The sequence below is a fragment of the Haliotis rufescens genome, unplaced genomic scaffold (assembly GCF_023055435.1).
Source record: "Haliotis rufescens isolate VD_foot unplaced genomic scaffold, xgHalRufe1.0.p SCAF_12, whole genome shotgun sequence".
Classification (NCBI taxonomy): Eukaryota; Metazoa; Mollusca; class Gastropoda; order Lepetellida; family Haliotidae; genus Haliotis; species Haliotis rufescens.
In genome coordinates, this window is record NW_025963802.1 from 5,471,092 (window position 1) to 5,490,443 (window position 19,352).

Sequence of the window (19,352 nt, forward strand, 5' to 3'; positions counted from 1 at the left end):
ACGCTAAACCGTCCAGTCCATAGTTCATTCTGACTAATAGTGTAATATTACTTCACCTTCTCCTACTACAGGGGCGGTCGGGTAGCCTAGTGGTTAAAGCGTTCGTTCGATTCCTGATATGGGTACAATGTGTGAAGGCCCCCGTCATGATATTGCTGGAATATTGCTAAAAGCGGTGTAAAACCATACTCACTCACTGACTCCTACTACTAGTCCTTTTGTACTAGCCCATGACTAGCAGCCTTGTTGAACCCAGATTGATGTGTCACAACCACCCACATCTGCCTGCCGTGGTCTAATGGTAGAGTGTCCGCATGGACAGCGGAAGGTCCGGGGTTCGATCCCTACCCGTGTCATACCAAAAGACGTTAAAAGATGGTACTTGTTGTTACCCTGTCTGGCACTCGGCATTAAGGGGCTAAAACAAGGACTAGTCGGCTCGGAGTCAGTATACTGTGTCTGAGTGGGGTATCCATGTTAAACTGCGGCATGGTAAATCCGCTTCAGTCCGGACTAGTACAAGCAGCCACACACACACACATACAAGCACGTCGCTATATAAGTGCAATAATCATGGACGCGACGTCAAACCCCATTTCACCTCACCTCACCACATCTGCCTGATGTTAAAGCTTACCTGACATATTCTGTATTGCCTCATGCAGACAATGGCTACTACCTGTTTCCTGACTTCTCCCCGACTACACTTGCAATTGAGGAAGGACCCAATGGAAGCAGGCGTGATGGGGCAGGCAACGTGATGGGCATGAATCTACCACTCTGGACCTGGTGGTGAGTTAGGAATTCATTCATGTCCTTATGAAGTCAAAATGTTGCTGTAGGTTGTAATTTTAGAATCTTGGTTTTCCAAAAAGCAAATGAACTTTAATTTGAAATCACCAATCACCCGTTCATAGTTCAGTGATAAAACTTAAAGTTGGTTTATATGTCCAAGCATCGTGAGCTTTGAATAAATTACTGATATATTCCTATGATACAAGTAGAAAGGCATACCTCTTTTGTGTAAATCTGCCTGAACAAATAATATATAAAAAAGGTATCCACTGGATTATCAAGGTAGGCAACTCTTCTCAGATCAACAAATTATCTCCCTTAGACTATTCTTCAGGGCTCAGAAAATGGATCTTTCAGTTCTTGATTGCTGTTGATTTTTAGCCTTTTGTTCTATGATAGTATCCATGTAGTAGACAGCTGACAGTCTATGTTGTCTACTCACAGGAAGGAGATGGTGGCTATCACCCTGATGACTGTAGTGGTTCACCTGCTACTGAGCAGATACACCCACAGGGACCAGCCTGACAACACCAGCAGACAGGTGAGTCTACAGTAGCTCTCTTTTGTTAACTTGTCACAGGAATTGTTTTATTCAATGAGATAGTTTCAAGAAAAGTTTCTAACAACCATAGAGATATCAGTAGAAAATGCCTTTTAGAAAGTAGTCAAAAGTAATAGAGATATTGTATGTGTATTTGGGGGAGGGGTGAGGTGCAGGGATGCACACCGTAAATTTTGAAACATACCGGTACTAAACAAACTTCATTTGGAAGCTTTGAAGGTGATGGGGTATACTAAAAGTAAATATATTACAAGACTAACTTATTTGGTGATATATTATCAACATGATTTCTGAACGAAAATTGCAAAAAATCGCCCACCTCCTTTTAAAAATAAGCTGTATGAGCACAAATATTACCTGGAGATTGCAGAATATTAAGTGTTGTCTTTTTCTTATGTTTATTTATTATTTTTTTTCATGAAAACGTAGTGAGATTGTTTCTCTGGAAAGTTACTGTTCTATAGTTACCGTTACTATGAAGGATTTGTTGTGTTCAGGTGTCGACTGACAGTACCAGCAGCAAGGGGTCCGAGACCTCACAGATCCTGCCAGAACCACAGAAACAGGCTGAATATTCTTCCAGGTAACCTGTCAGTTTACATATCACATATTATAGAAGAAAGTTTGTGACTGACAGCCATGGTTTAGATTGGAGAAGGTGTCCAATACTTCATTTAACAGTTTATTTAACATACACAAAACATTTCAGATTTGTAAATGCTCAGAAAGTTGTGGAAGAGTAACTAAGCTCGGACCATTTTGCAGCATGAAGTTTTCATTAAAGTAATTCAAAACCCACTTTGCCTGCTAACTACAAATATATGATGTAACCAGTTTGTTTAATAATTCCTCTTATTGATCTGAGACAATGCCTAAGTTTCATGCCTGGCACTTGTTAAAATGTTCTGGACCTAAGTTGAAAATGGGCACCATTAGGCTTAAAATTAAAAGAATTGGTTCTCAGGCAGTGGTTTTTGAAAATATATTTGCGGCGGGTGGTGTCTTTTTCTTTCTTTTTTTTTGGTTTATCAAACTAGTGTGTAACCAAATAAACAGTTGTGAACAATCAACCCCGGACAGGGATTCCATACATTAATGTATTCCTTGATGAGTAAAATACTTGAATGCAATATTTGACTCCCGTTGGACTTGGAATATTTAAGGATTTTTAAAAAAAAATTCAAAATGGAAATAAAAACAAAACATGTGGCGAACTTTATGATGATGTGGGTGGTGCCTGGGAACCAAGACTATTAATATTTTAGCCTTTCACTGAGTGTCGTCCGTCATAAACTGTGGATGGATAGTATTTTTGGTTCTTTAACCATTTATGACATCAGTCATAAAATTTTCATGGAGAAACAATATTGGATAGTCCTACTGATAGCATCAGAAAAATATTTATGTTCAGATATTTTTTACTGTGAGAGCTGAGATGCAAGTTGGCACCAGCCTGTTATCCCAAGTCAGTTTGTCTAGTAGAATTTCTGGCTTTTCAGGGGACGTCCTTATACATTTTCACTACTCAGGCACTGTTTGAGGTTAATTTGCATCCACAGGTAGGCTTGACATAAATAATCGTAAGTCCACTTGTCTGAGATGCGAAAAATTCCGGAAAAGATCAAGGGACATTTGTGTTCTCTACAACTTTTACCTTTAGCAGATTGTTTTTGTGGACTAGCAAAAGTAAGATTTAATTTCTAACCCTGTTCCTATGAATAATAACAAGGGTCTGTTGTTTTGTAGGTTCAGCCAAGACTTCGACTGCCTGCACTGTTTAGGAAAGGGAGGGTTTGGGATTGTGTTTGAAGCCAAGAATAAAGTGGATGACTGCAAGTATGCTGTGAAGAGAATCTGTATCCCAAACAGGTAATCACACTCTCCCCCTTTTCTAGAGGCTAGGATGTCCACTAGCCTTTATTAATATATCAAAGTCTAGTTCTCACCCTTGCCATTTCAACCCAACTTTTGTGTAAACAGACTCACTCTGGAGAGGACTATCACACATATTCATAGTCCCATCAGCATGCAGGTTCCGAAAACATGGTTTCTGCATCAAATTTGCGCTGAAATTATTCAAAAACATTAAGCTCAGACAAATATTTTCGAAGTCCTTCAAAGTCTTCAATCAACTTGCCCATGTGCGGAACCGCAGGAGCACCGGAACCACGTGATTAACAAGTCTGATTCATCACTCTCACTCAGCTGGCTGGGAATTCGTTCTTGTGCTCTTACTATCTGAACCATCTTTATTCAATTTGCCCTCCCCTATTAAGTTTTTAGGTCGGAATATCTTCTTTAAACATTCCATCACCTTATTCAACAATTATTTTTTCAATTTTGAAAGACTTTTTGTCTATTTTGGCTCTTTGAATTATCTTTTGTTTTCATAATGAAAACGTGTGCATGGTGCATGTTAAATCATGTTCGGAAATAGAGCCCTGCCTGTTTCAAGGGGTTAATATTCTTTAAAAAATTGGCTACCTTTCAGGGAAGGTCAGAAGGAGCGGGTGATCCGAGAGGTGAAGGCCTTGGCCAAGCTTGATCACGTGGGTATTGTCAGGTTCTACCACGCATGGCTGGAGACGCCTCCGTCAGGCTGGCAGGAGGAGAGGGACAAACAGTTTGAGGACAGGTAGGTCGTGAATATGAGGAATGGTACTTAATACAATCACTTTGATTGGCCATTTAGAGGTTTTAAATCACAACAACCACCTCTGGTTGAAACAATGAATTTGACGACTGGGTCACTGTGGAATATTGATAGAAAAGTACTTCCATCTCAGTCATTGTCGGGAGGTGCTTTGGAATAGTATGTACAATCGTCAGTTACAAAATGTGGTTACAGATACTGACTTAGAGAGTGTAATTCAAGCTTAGGGTCATCAGAGATGTGTTATCATTTTTCAGTGTGTGCTGTGATGTCATAATAGTAACTAAAGGTCTACTACATTTTCTTTAGGGTAACCACTTAATGTTGGCTTACGAGGTAGCTGTGTGTTTTTTAATGGATGTGATCAAAGAGATCCTTAAGCAGCAGTGCAATTTAACATTATGATAAAAGTTATTTTATCTGTTTTTCAGTGAGTGCCTGACTCCGATGCCATGCAACACTGGCACCGACCTATCCTCCATCTCGAGATTCCCGCCCAACCAGGCCATGGAGCCTAGTCTCTCAGACTTCAATCCTTTCATTAACAAACTGGGAATCCTACCAGAGGAAAACTCTTCCTCTCTCAGCCGTCTCAACCATCTTCGTGAAGGAACCAGTCAAGAATTTTCAGCTCATTCCAATATGGATTGTTCAACAGACGAAAGCGGGTCTTTCAGTTACATTGGTGGAGAGCCTGACAAGCGTTGTGCAGAAGATGAAGATTCATTCAGCATTGAATTCATGAATTCTCAGTCAGGTGGAAAAGAATCTAAGTCATCTGGCATTCCCTTCCAGTCATATCTCCACTCTTCAAGTGAAAGCATTCAGCCATCTCACCAAGGTGATGCTGACTCATTCAGCATAGTGTTTGAAGATTCAGGTTGCAAGGACAAAAGCAGTAATGATGTTTCACATGAAAGAGATAATTCAGGGGAAACGGACTCCAATGTTGTGTTCAAAGATCATTCCATTCGGATTGAGAAATCTGAAAACTCTGGTTTACCAAGCCAAAACTCTGATAGACACACTTCGGAAACCCCGGAGGACAGTCATAGTGTGGGGAAGAAGCTAGCCACTCCGAAGGTGTATGTGTACATTCAGATGCAGCTGTGTCGGAGAGAGACGCTGAAGGAGTGGATGTGTGCCAACACACTGAACCGTGATAGGACTGCTATTCTGGATATATTTGACCAGATAGTGTCTGCTGTGGAGTATGTACATGAATGTGGACTTATGCATAGAGATCTCAAGGTAAGTGTCATCAGACACAAATAGCAATATAGGTTAGTGGTGTATATCGATATTGAAAAATTATATCATTGCTCTTCAATTAATGAAATATTTGACGGTATCCGATGGCAATGAACTAAAAGTGGGGTAGGGTATAAGTAGTCAAACTCCATTTCTAAATTGTACCAGAACGGGGGATGGATATCTGCTGATGACGTTTGTTATTTTGTTTATTGTAAACCTTGATCATAGCATGATATACCGTATTCGACATAATAAGTGCCCAGGGCTCAATCAAAATTAGAAATAGGAGGCTCTTATTAAAATATTATTTGTTGAGAGAAAAAAAGAGTTGAAAGATAAATTTTGTGGTTTCTGCTGACAGCCCATAATTAAGGGTGCATATTACACACCAGTGCGTATTATACACGAATAAATAAGTCTTGTGTACATTGATCAATCGGAAGGGGCGCTAATTGGGATTACTCACTAGCCAATATATTAGCAAATATTGCCTTATTAGAGCGGGGCGCTTATTACGTCGAATATGGTACCCTATATATGACTAGTTTGTTTTCAGCATGCTGCAATAATAGGTGTGATATTCTCAATCATGAGAAAAGATTTTCATAATGTGTTTTTGGCTAGTATGAACATAGATGTGTGTACATATATAATGCATGTATGAATATATGGCATACACTCAATTTGATTAAATAGATGGGACTTTGGTTAATTCTAAGCATTCTCAAATTGCTGTCAGTGAAATTCCAACAGCCCCTCATCTTTAACAATAACATTATTATCAAAGATGTAATATTATGAAACATTCAAACATCTAGGACCTGCATCACTTTGGACTTTCCTCCCACATTTGTCGGACATGCCGTGATATAAGCACAAGGGAAAGAATGGTCAAAGTAGCACCCAGCTGATAGCCAAGTCACTGCTTCACATGCTTGGTGTACCAAGATCAGGGTTAGAATTTGCCTTCAGCAACCAATGCTTGTCAATGTCATAAGCATGGTAAGAGGCGACTAACAGGATCAGGTGATCAGATTGCTGACTTGGTTGAAGCATGTCATTGTATCCCAACTGTGTAGAACAATGGTCATGATGTCAATCACTGGATTGTCTGGTCCATATTTGATTATTTACAGACCGCCATCATATACATGATATAGCAGGAATGTTGCTGAGTGTGGCTCTAAGAAACAAACAAACAAACATGCTTTATAACAATACTCATGATTCTAACACCTGAAGCATGTGAAGAAGTGTTGTAGATGAGGTGAGATGAAATTGGGGTTAACATCATGTTCAAGATTATTGCAGGGGTGTGTGTGTGTGTGTGCCTGCTTGTACTACTCTGGACTAATGCTGATTAAATGCTAGCCCACTGAGATACCATACCACAGTTTATCATGAATGCGCCACTCAGACACAGTATACTGCCTCTGAGTTGACTAGTCCCTTAATGCCGAAAGCCAGGCAGAGTAACAACAAGTACCATCTTTTAACTTTTATGACGTGGCCAGGGATCGAACCCCCAACCTTCCACTCTCAGGGCAGATGCTCTACCACTAGAAGGGGCGGTCGGGTAGCCTAGCGGTTAAAGCGTTCGCTCTTCACGCCGAAGACCCGGGTTCGATTCCCGACATGGGTACAGTGTGTGAAGCCCATTTCTGGTGTCCCCCGCCGTGATATTGCTGGAATATTGCTAAAAGCGGCGTAAAACCATACTCACTCACTACCACTAGAAAATGTGTTGTAATTACCACGATTACCATGATTACCAGAGCTGGGACGGGTAACTCAGGTTCTCAGTTCTGGTGGGTACTGAGTACCCACAGGACTACCAGGACCTGTTGTTAATCATGTGATATATTGTTTAATGACAAAACTTATCTAGAACTCCACGAATACACTACAGGTCACGATTGTTTGCTTATCTTTCAGACCATTAACGCATTCCTTCTGTATTTTTGAATAAAGTTAGAGCTTCAGTCAACTTCAGTAATGCATGACATTATCGTTTTATAGTGTACCTAAATATTTTTTGCCAGGGCTACAGTCAAACAATTCCTTATCGAACAGTTTGTACCAATCTCATGAGACCTTCCGCGGGTACTCGAGTAGGGTCGGTTATTACAGGGTTGGGTACCCGGGTAGTTACTTTGGACTCATCCCAGCCCTAGTAATTATACTTATTGCCATGATTACTAGTACAGTTTGACAGTGAAATCAAAGGATCATTTCTTTTATTTCAGCCCTCTAATATTTTCTTCTCTGTGGATGGGACAATCAAGATTGGAGATTTTGGCCTTGTGACAGAACTTGTAGAAGCACATGACATAGTTGGTGAAGCTGGCGATGCCTATGCTAAACACACAGCTGAGGTCGGCACACAGCTTTACATGAGCCCAGAACAGGTAGAAATTTTTTAAACAAGTTAAAGAATTTGTTTATTAATCTGTTACTATCCAAAATTTCATTTTATCATTATATTCAACTGTTCACCAAGTTACTGGTATGGATATCTTCTTTATTACTTGTAACAAAGTTTCAGGGCTTCTGCTTGCCCGTTCATCTGTCTTCATGATTATTATGATATTATTGATATCGTTATGTATACTCACCGCCTAAAGAAACATGAACCATGGAAACATACAGAGAAGTATGTACGTTAAGAAGAGATGTTTCCAACAGTCCAATGGGCACCAATGAATGACAATACTAAGAATCAGTCAAGTGTTACCACAGAGTGTCTTTATATTTATCACGATATGCTGCACATGAGTTACAAAGTGAACACGGTAATCCTGCACAAGACAAATGGTGCATCTCGAGTCATGGATCTATGATGTCACATTTGATACATTCAAGAGCATTGGTTCACACAACATACCAGTATGTTCATTTGTGCATGGAACCAATCTAATATCTCTTGAAAATGAGTGTCCATTTTTAATCCAACATGTATGGTATTCATGTTGGCAGTGGGTATGTGTTATGAGTAGTAAGCATGATAAGCTAATGGTTCACTATCATTATGGTGTTTGCATATCACCCTGAACAGCTGGTTTCCCCACATGGGTTCAATGTTTGAAGCCCATTTCGGGTATCTTTCTGTGGTATTTCTAGAATATTACTAAAAATGGCTTAAACCCAAGTAACTCACTCACTCACTCTTGGACCAAAGTTATCACCACACAATGCAAAGATTTAGAAGAAGGCATCCTGTTCTGTTAGTACAAAGTAGCATGGTTGTGTGTTATACAGATTGCTCGGCGTCAGTATGACCACAAGGTGGACATCTTCTCCCTGGGGATGATCTTGTTTGAGCTGCTGTATCCCTTCTCCACTCAGATGGAGAGGATCAGGACACTTGTGGACATCAAGAAACAAATTTTCCCAGACAGGTTCATACGAGAAATGCCAAAAGAGGTGGGTGGTTCAGTCTTTCTACCATCTCTCCCTCCTTCGTATCCTTCATGTCCTTTGTCCATTAACTCCTGGGAGTACTGCACATACTGCATACTTTTTCAGATTTTAATTAGCACAGCACAGAGGATCAAACTTGCATTGCCAGTTTGAAGCTAAGCTAGGCTAATGAGTTTATCAACCCAACACTTTACCACGGGACTATAGGGGCTATCGGGGCGGTCGGGTAGCCTAGTGGTTAAAGCGTTCGCTCGTCATGCCGAAGACCCGGGTTCGATTCCCGACATGGGTACAATGTGTGAAGCCCATTTCTTGTGTCCCCCGCCGTGATATTGCTGGAATATTGCTAAAAGCGGCGTAAAACCATACTCACTCACTCACTCACTATAGGGGCTATCACAAAGAACTAGTGCTTGTTTATCAAGTGATCAGCACCCGATTGTTTCATAAGCTGCACCCAGTAAACTGCAGTGCTGCCAATATATCTTACATTGAACATGTTAAAACCTTGCTAATCCAGATGATTATACCATTACGGAACTGTCTGGATTTACAAGTTTCCAGATTAATAAGTCATGTGTACATAGTAATGTCCCTTTGATTATGTTGAAACATTCCACTCAATAACCAGCTTGAAAGAAGGGTTGATTTTATCATGTAAAATAATTTTTGTATGCCTATACATGTATTTTGTTGAACAAAATATCATACACATTGGGACAACAAAATATTTCAGAAATTACAGAACAATATTACACTGCTATGAAATGATAATTGTTATCCTTTGGTCAACCTTTGGTACATACAAAACTTTATTTATTATATACAACTTTATTTTTCCGGCAGTTCAACATTACTTTCACTATTCCTTACTTCATGAAGGATGGATGTTTATCCCTTGATATCTCTCTTTCAGCATGATGTGGTGAAATGGCTGGTATCACAGAAGCCCTCTGAACGTCCATCTGCTTGCGCTATATTGGAGCATGATCTGTTGAAGGACTTTGCCCCACGTAGACAGGCCAGCAGGTTCCGCACTCGCACCATCAGCAGTGGAAGCAATAACTCCACCGGCAGTTAATGAATGCCTCACAGCTTGTCTAACCAAACTATGTACACTTATATAAAAAATCATTTGATAGTAGGAGGGACCATGAGATCAGGAACTTAACAGCAGGACTTGTCTACATTAAAATTATTTAGGGACCATCATGAGACACAGTAGTCTAAACATTGATGGCAGGACTATCAAAGAGCGCTTAAAACAAGATAACCTACAGAATACATCATGGGGGGTCATCATGAGAAAAGAGTTTTAGGACAGCAGATGGGGATGAACCAGGCAGGGATTTGAGAACCTGTACATGTAAATGTTCAGAATTAAGTGTGCTCCTGGCATACTTAAGGTTTGCTGCTTTATTTGAAGCTAGACCTTTTAACATTGGGGACATGATAAGGACCCCTTGACTTTCATCCTTAATTTTAAACACTATATAAGCATGGCGTTTAGTGTTGTTAGGCTATCACCAGTGATTAACTGTCTCAAACATTCCAAATACACAGTAAACTAGGAAAACATACCTGTGAACAATCTTGACGTAAGTATGAACTTGAACTGTGTAAAAAAGATTCAAGAAATACCTTTCCAAGATAGTGTGCATTCACAGTGTAACAGTTCTTGTTTTGATACGCTGGTAAGGTCTGTACTTGCAATAACTGTTTCATCCCTGCTGTCAGATATTTAATATATATGTATGCTATATGGAGAGGGTGAGTGGTGTTTTGTACCGCTTTTTGCAATATTCCAGCAATATCACGGAGGCGGGGAAACCAGAAATGGGCCTCACACATTGTACCCATGTGGGGAATCAAACTCGGGTCTTTGGCGTGACAAGTGAAAGCTTTAACCACTTGGCTGATCCACCGCTCCTGGAGCGTGGGAATGCTAGGATAAGGTGACATTAAAGACCAACATGTTTTAATTTGTTTGCAGTTATGCCACTGACATTTCTACTTACCATGCTTAAGAGTTAAACATCGAGCCAAACTCACGTCAAGCCAAAATATTTTGATGATATCTTTATGAATACATGTATTAGGACATTATATCAGTGCACAGGAGTTGATGATGTCTTCTGCTTTTGGATTATTCAGGGTTCTTAAGAGATTCCAAGTATTGCCGTCTACTTTTAGATTAGCAAATATGAAACAGAGTAATGTCAGATGAACTCGTTATTGATCAGTAAATAAAAATATATACCCCTTATACGTCTGTACTTACATAAAGGGGGTATTTACAGACCAATAACAAGTTCATGTGGCATATTGTCACAGAAAGGTTGAAATATTTGATTGTTGAAATATTTGATGTACACAAATTTACATGTTTCATATGATTGACACATGTACACTTAGGCAACTTCATTTCAGCTAAGTAATCATGCTGATTAATTTTATTCCCTTATAACATGTTGAAAACCCTAAGTTTGGAATTTTGGGTCAGTGAAGGTTTTTAGGGGTTGGTGAAAGAATTGTGTTACCGGTAATCATATTTGTGGGTTAGATTCAATTAGTTTCAGTGCATGTGAGATCATGGCAGAAACAGGTGGGGCACTGTCGCATGTGGTAATTGCAGTATTTCACCTTAGACTCAGTTCCAGCAACACCACAAACTTAAGTGCATATATGTAGCAAGCTTTCTGTGTAAATACTTTATGTATGGTGTTCTCTGTATTCAGTTTTGCTTCTTAACCATGAACAGAATCTATGTGGCAGTCTTTTATAAAGTCTGCATATAAATCCAGTCCATGACTCTCACTTTTTCAGCAGACCTGGTAACTCTTTCTGATAACGTACCCTTTTTCTATTCATAGATATGCATTGGTTGAACTCAGGAATGACTATGTTTCAAAACATTCTGACATGGTAGAGAGTGATGTATTTTGGTGCTGTGAGTAGATGACAGATTTCTAAATGCTTCCTATTGAAATTGGTGATAACCAAACAAAAGCATAAATAAGTATGTTTGTACTCATGAAATCACTGTGTGGTGATTTATCTACATAAAAGCAAGGTTTGTAAAGTCTGTGGCAAATGCTTCAAATTACAAGTCTGAAAAACTTCTTTTTTTTAGACTTTATTTTCAAAATATATACTTTCTTTAGTTTATCTTTTCAGACAAAATGGAATTTGACTAGAATCAGATTTTGGACCAGTAGCGAACGTCACAGGCGGCCAAATATGTCTATATTCAACAGAACTCACTCACAATAAGATCTGATTCATTTGTGAACAAATACAATATTACTGATAAATCATATACGGAATGATTTGATATTCTGCAGTTGGTGTATGAAGCTTTAACAACATGTGTGTTTCTGTCTTTTCGTTTGCTTACTCAATTTCAAATGATTAGTTACTTGAGGGTTTATCTTGGAACAAAGAAATGGACCAAATTTATGATTTTTTATTTTGTTGTTTCTAGACAAGGAATGTTATTGGTTGTACATATGTGTTTGTATATATAGATATATGTCTCTGTATATAATGAATACAGTTTGCCAAGAATAGTCATTATCAGGATTAATTTATTTGTATCATCATGGAACATTCATTAACAAATGTGACGTAAATCTCAGTTGTGCATCTACACTCCTTTTATGATAAACATTGCCAGTTCAGTGGCATTGCATCTCAATGTACATTTGCTTTGGCCATAGTCAGCACCATATCCATTTGCATGATTTGCATAAATCACCTTAGTGGTAAATGTCTATGACCTGTGTCACTTTGGATTTTCCATTCACATTATGATAAAACAGTTCTATAACTGAAATACTGTTCAAACCAGGTTTGTAAAGTGTCACCCACTCTTTCACTGATAGGGGTTGTTATGCAAACATGCAGATAGATTAATCCTTCTCTCACAGTCCCTGACTGTTCCAGGCTTACAGATTCTGTGCCAAGTCTCTCAGAATCTGTTCCAAGTCAACTTGTCTATATAAAACTGGGAATGAGATCATTCAACACCCATACACCATGTACATCAACTGATAATCAACAGAAGGAAGAGAATTTGTGGATTTCAACTTCTTTATTATGAGGAACACAAGGTTGTGTTCCTCATTATAAAGAAGTTGACATCCATAATCTCTTCCTTCTGAGTATCACTTATAAATGACTTTCAAAGACAAAATCAACAGGTTTTAAGCTTACATTTCAGCAACTATTTATTTTATAATGCTTCCATTTACTTTCTGCTTCTGTTAATTGTTTAATAACTGTGATCACTTTGTACCTTAATTATGCAATGTGTATGACAAGGCACATTTTAATATAATGCTGCTGTAAGATATTCTTGTGTCTCAAGCTGTTTGCATCTGTAATAAACATCTCAAAGTAACAGGAGATTAAGAGAACATCTCTTAACCTGGGTAGCAGACTTTTGAGTTTACATGCATAAAGGTACATGAAAATGGCTTCCTGCCTGCATAAACTTTTTAACACAGATTACTTGAGAATTTTTTTTCCAGCCTTTTAATGGCTTTAACTACCAAATAATGTCACGTGATATCAGAGATATATAGGGACTGTATAAATTGTTGTGCTTGCTATCGTTCGTTTGCTACAAAAATCTGTACCAATGAAATGCAAAATACATATAAATTCCACAGCAACAATTCGTCTTAAATGGCATAAATGTTATTTATAACAGCACATATTTCAGAATAGAAGTTTTGAGACTATCCCTGATGCCCCTAAGCTGTTATGTTTATTGTGCAGACCCCCTTGTAACAACAAGTACCGGGGGTATTAAACCACCAACAATTACAGTTACAACTTTTTCTACCCATCATGACAATGTCTGAAATTATGGTGATGAATTGGTATGGACAAATATATATAACTTAACTTTCACGCCATTTAAGATGAATTGTTGCTTTCAGATATATATTTATTTTGCATTTCATCGGTACGACTTTGCAGCACTCGGACTATAGGAATTTGTAAGGAATGTTGTGTTAATGACACAATTTGTAATCTGCCAATATTTGTCCCAAGCATAATTGTGATAATTCTCATATCAGCATCTCATCAAACATTGTTAAATGTAAATACTGTTAACCTCTTATTTAGTTCTTACTGTTTGTTATTGATAAATCATGCATCAGAGATGTAAATATTAAAGGAATATTCATATCACCATATGGGAGTCATCCAAAACAAAATGTTGAAATAAACTTAAAAAACATTTGTGCGCTCTTTGTTTTATAATGCTTTATGCGGATGGAGTGAGTGAAAGAATAAGATTTTGCACCCTTTCGAGCAATTTCGCGGCAGGGGATGTCAGATTCACATGTTGTACCCATTTGTGACATCAAACCAGTACCTTCTGAATACTGGTAGCATGTGATGCATATGCTTCCACTGACACCTTCCCACTGTCTAAACTTGCGTCACAAGGGACCGGCAAAAACTGTTCGACTGACAACTCCGTGTTTATCAATTTGAAAAACAGACATCAAAGACAACACAATTTTATGGGTAATCCTCTTGAAATGGCAATCATTTAGTCAGAAAACAATGACGGTATATATAGAGGAGACTTTGTCTAATACTCAGTGCCGGAATCGGAACAGACAAATGCCAGGGTACCAAAAGTTTAAATAATGATGTTTTACCAAAGTTTTACTGGACTTGAAATAAATGCTGGTTCATAAATGTGTCAAAAGAATTCAGATTCTGGTTCAGAAAGAGCCCAATGTATTTCTTCCCACCAATTTTCATCAATGCACAATCGTTTAACATATGTTTAGCCAGTGAATACATGCATATACAAATATGCAACATCTTGGCTCAATGCAAATTACACCCCCCCCCCAAAAAAAAAGCAGCCACAACTGCTATATAGCTAACCTGGCACAAGTATTCAAATATTGATTGGCATGACTAAGGTCTGTTCAAGTTGTGTTTGCAGTGACAAAAGTAAAACTGATCTGCCCACTACTCATCAATATAACCAGTGAAAGAAGAATAAATATGTTGTTTGTTTGTTTGTGGTTTAACGCCGCACTCGGCAATATTCCAGCTATATGACGGCGGTCTGTAAAATAATCGAGTCTGGACCAGACAATCCAGTGATTAATATCATGAGCATCGATCCACGCAATTGGGATCGATGACATGTATCAACCAAGTCAGCGAGCCTGTGCACCGGATCCCGTTAGTCGCCTTTTACGACATGCATAGTCGCCTTTTACGGCAAGCATGGGTTGCTGAAGACCTATTCCAGCCCGGAATCTCCACGGGTCAATGTATTTGACCTTATTTAAATGATTGATTTGGTTTGGCAAATTGCACTTTTGGAGGCAATTTACTGATATATTATATTCAAGTGTTTTGCAATTAATTATTACAGGTCAACATTTATATGACATTCACAATGCACACACATAATATAAATATTTAATCACGTTCCTGGACCTAATTTACCAATTTCATCATGATTTAAGTTACTGCATTATGTCAATGAAATGCCAGGTTGACTCCAATGACAAGGCTGGTGAGGCCTGGTGCATGAGACAACAAGGAGCATCTTAAAAGAGTCATCAACACCACTACAGTCTGTCGTGTTGGATGATGACATGTGGTAAGAAATTAGAGTTACGTCCCTTAGTGCGTCGTCTGCTCATGATTTAAGTTACTGCATTATATCAATGAAATGCCAGGTTGACTCCAATGACAAGGCTGGTACATGAGACAACAAGGAGCAGGGGCGGTCGGGTAGCCTAGTGGTTAAAGCGTTCGCTCGTCACGCCGAAGACCCGGGTTCGAATCCCGACATGGGTACAATGTGTGTAGCCCAATAATTAAGACATAATTAATAACAGAACAGTTTTTGGGTTGAGTTAACGTGATACATGTTAACTCTACCCAAAAACTGTTCTGTTATTAATTAGATCTAGATCTATGTCTTAATTAAAAAATTGATTTCTCTCCATCTGTCTCCAGTACAAAATGTCTCCAAACAGTGGAATCAATTTCTGAGAGAACGAATCTTAGTCTCGTAGAAATATCATATATAATTAGACTTGTTCTAAGATAGGGAGAACAAGAATTACATATTTCTACTGAAATAATGGAACTAATGAATAAAAGTGAAGGTGTAGTGACGATAAATGTCTGTAAAATTAATTTCGGTCGTGTAGATCAATATCTGGTGTGTCCACTATGTTGGGTGATGCATGCACGACACCTTGATGGCATAATGTTGATTGTTTCGCGCATGGTTACCCTTGGTATTGCCCCCTTATTCCGCCAGAAAACCTACCTAAAGCTGGGGCACGTCTCTGGCCTACTCTCTCCGCTTCAGAACATCCCACAGATGATCTATTGGCGACATGGCGGGCCGGTCCGATGTCCGTATGCCTTCTCATTGGAGATAAATGGTGACAACCTGGGCACGATGTGGTCTTCTAGCATTGTCATCTTGCAGTTCAAAATGTCTGCCGATAATTATAGCAAATTTCAACACCTACCGTTAAAAACCGTCTGTATGCAGCCCGCCTGGAAAGCAAGACGTCCTGTGAATGCGGCCTCACAGAACAAACAATCCATTGGCATCTTAGTGTAGACAAAGAGTATGGATAATATATTTCAAATTGTGATTAAATTTGACAGGGGTTATGTATATGAAGTTAAATTGCATTCTCCCAATAAGCTATAATAATTCAAGGAATGACTGCCAATGCCTATACGTTAACAAATGCATTCGCTGGGGTAAATATTATGTCCCTGACTGTATGACCTCTTGAACTATGTGTACACATTAGGCCACACGACAGGGACACCTCAATCCTTAACTTCACGAGGGATGGATAACTGTTGTGCGTTGTGCGCCGGCTACAGAAGTTGCTACCTCAGGTTGAATTGTAGGTGAATCATATCAGAATTATGTAGTGATGACGGATAAAACTTGCCAAAGGGCCGAAAATCAGTATCACAAGAAGGTGAGTGTATACCGATGTTGAGGTTTCAAGTTTTATAAGACAAGGGGTTGTTTGATAACATGTCTGTATGAAACCTGCGTTACCTTGACATATATGATCGTTTGGGTATATTATTCTCTGTTCGTAGAACACAGGCGATGCTCAGATAAACATTGTGCAACAAACAGTGTAACTGAAGATGCAGTTATGGAGTGTTAGAAATTGGCACTAGTCCTGTTGTCCTTGCCACACTGCCCAATAGTTAAGGTATCATAAGGACTCATAGAAATTGGCCCTTTTTATTATCATTATTCTATATGTTATCATTATAAAGACAAGTGGACTAAAACTGTTTGTTTATAACGCAGACTTAGGGTTGACACATTTAAGTACAAGCGACGTGTGGACACCCACACAACTAAGTACAGAAAGGAACGTTTTTGAATGAACGTTAACAAATTCAAAATCGATAGGAGACTGAACTGGTTTTTTTAAAATAGACGTAAATATTATGAAAACAAGATTTTCCCACCAATCTCCATATATGTACACCTAAACTAAGTAATGCATTTTGTATCTGTTTTTAGTGTTCACATATTGTAATGTCCTAATCATTTCGTTTATAGATTCTCTCTACAGGCAGTATGCTGGGTTGATATTATTAAGAAGCCACTTGTCTGGTACATCGTTCATCATGCTGTAAAGTAGCCATATGGAACATGGATAAAATAGTTCAAAGGACACCAATGCCGTTGATGGTAACCCTCTTAGACTTTTAAGATACCATAAAAATGACTAAACATTTATATTCGGGAACGTTCGCAACCGTTTTTTTTAACTTTGACAAGTACATGAGTACGGTGTAACTCATTAACAAGAACTATTAAATACACTGTAGCAAAAAGCTACATATCATACCACATAAATACTTGTAATGTGAACAGAAAGTAAAACGGAATATACACAGACTATAACATTTATATATATATATAGGCCCCCTGGTAGTGGTAGAACATACACAATGCATGGGAATATAAAAGAGGATGGTCGACTTGCAACACGACAGGTCATCATTCATTGAAACACCTGTTTGGATAACGCTTTTATTTTGAGTTGATAAACAGTCCCAGATCATTTTCTATAAAATTACTAGATACGCTAGCCATTAAAGAGCAATGTCAAGACGTGACAATATGACAAATACACATTTTACATGGTTGTTTATTGTAGGCCAAGGTTTTCTTAAATGATAATCAGATAGTGTCAGTGTTGAATCAAAAAATGTTTTGAACATGATAAACAAATCATGAAGGAAAGGATCCAGGGTCAACAATGTCATTTCCAGAACTGCCTTTTATACAAGAAAACGGGAAAACGTTGCTTGTTCCATCTTCACTCCATGTCTCTATGTGCCTGACATCTACTTCTGGTCTGCCTGGAGATGCATGTTAACTGTCATAGAGCACCTGTTGCAATCCTCCTTTACACGGCTCAACTTCTCCACCATATGGGGGCTGAACTGGGTGGCCAGGTCAACGTGGAGGATGTGAGACTTCACTGTCATGATAAAAATGATTACATGGCGACTAACCACAACATCTTGCAAATATGCTGACCTTATATCACTGTGTGTTTGGCAAATTACGTTACTCATTATTCTGAGCCTTTGAAAATATTATTGAAAACAAGACTGTTCACAAATGCTCATATGTACACGCAAACTAAGTAATTTATTACATATATTTTTTAGTTATCACATTTAATAATTTCGTTTATATATAGATCTACAGGCAGTATGCTGAGTTGTAATTATTATTAAGAAATCACTGGTCTGTTGTTTGTTCGAATTATGTTAAATACCCTGATAAAGAAATGATATTATGTACTCAAGCTTGATAACAGTGTTAGAATCAACATCGCAACGTCGCTATATGCAATAAACCATAAGTTGTCATCCATAAAGTTACAATTTTTCTTAAGACATTTGTAAAGCGGTATGCAAAACAGTTCCCACAAATTACAAATGCTATACTAGTTGCGATACTGAACCTCTGGTTTTGAACAAATCTTCCTTGAGCTGCTCCAATTCCTTGTTCATCTTATCAATCTCACCAAGGGCACTCTGGTGGCAGTGTGTGGCTTCCAGGGCTGAGTTTTCCGTGGGCACGTCGTTCATCATGCTGTTAGGTAGACAATGTGGAAAATTGATAAAACAATTATCAACGCCAATGCCTTCGATGGCAGACGTCACCCAAATATTTCAAGATACCATTTAACAGGGTTCTTAAAATTCAAGGTCTTTTCGGGGCTTTCAACTCTCATTTTCAAGGTTTGTTTAGTCGGGTCATTAGCCTTAGTCTGACAATACTTTTATTTTTAATCCAGCATACTAGATATCAGTCGTAAGACCTAAAACGCAGAATGAACATCAGAATTTTTCAAACGAGATTCTTTTTCACAACCAATAAGCAAAATACATTAAGTCTGTCATGAATTCTTCAATGTCCTTCGCATGGTTTCAAATCTATCAAAGCGATAAATCACACTTAACATCCTTGACGTACAGACCTATTATTAATGATGTCATTTTGTACAAATTCAATTTACTTATTCAGTTATTTTGGTGATTTTCAAAGCTTTTCAAGGTTGACACTTACAATCAAAGCTTTTCAAGAGGTAC

General features: G+C 38.4%; 1 protein-coding gene across 1 annotated transcript in view; it reads left to right on the plus strand.

Annotated features, from left to right (window-relative positions):
• Positions 1–13,937, plus strand: part of LOC125378215 (eukaryotic translation initiation factor 2-alpha kinase 3-like) — a 34,913-nt gene extending 20,976 nt beyond the window's left edge. The window contains exons 10-18 of the mRNA XM_048393291.1: positions 666–792; positions 1,240–1,336; positions 1,855–1,940; positions 3,104–3,226; positions 3,849–3,992; positions 4,442–5,261; positions 7,511–7,672; positions 8,523–8,687; positions 9,601–13,937. Coding sequence (XP_048249248.1) covers positions 666–792; positions 1,240–1,336; positions 1,855–1,940; positions 3,104–3,226; positions 3,849–3,992; positions 4,442–5,261; positions 7,511–7,672; positions 8,523–8,687; positions 9,601–9,765 — 1,889 coding nt within the window. The 3' untranslated portion in view covers positions 9,766–13,937. The remainder of the gene's footprint in view (positions 1–665; positions 793–1,239; positions 1,337–1,854; positions 1,941–3,103; positions 3,227–3,848; positions 3,993–4,441; positions 5,262–7,510; positions 7,673–8,522; positions 8,688–9,600) is intronic.
• The last annotated feature ends 5,415 nt before the right edge of the window (positions 13,938–19,352 follow it).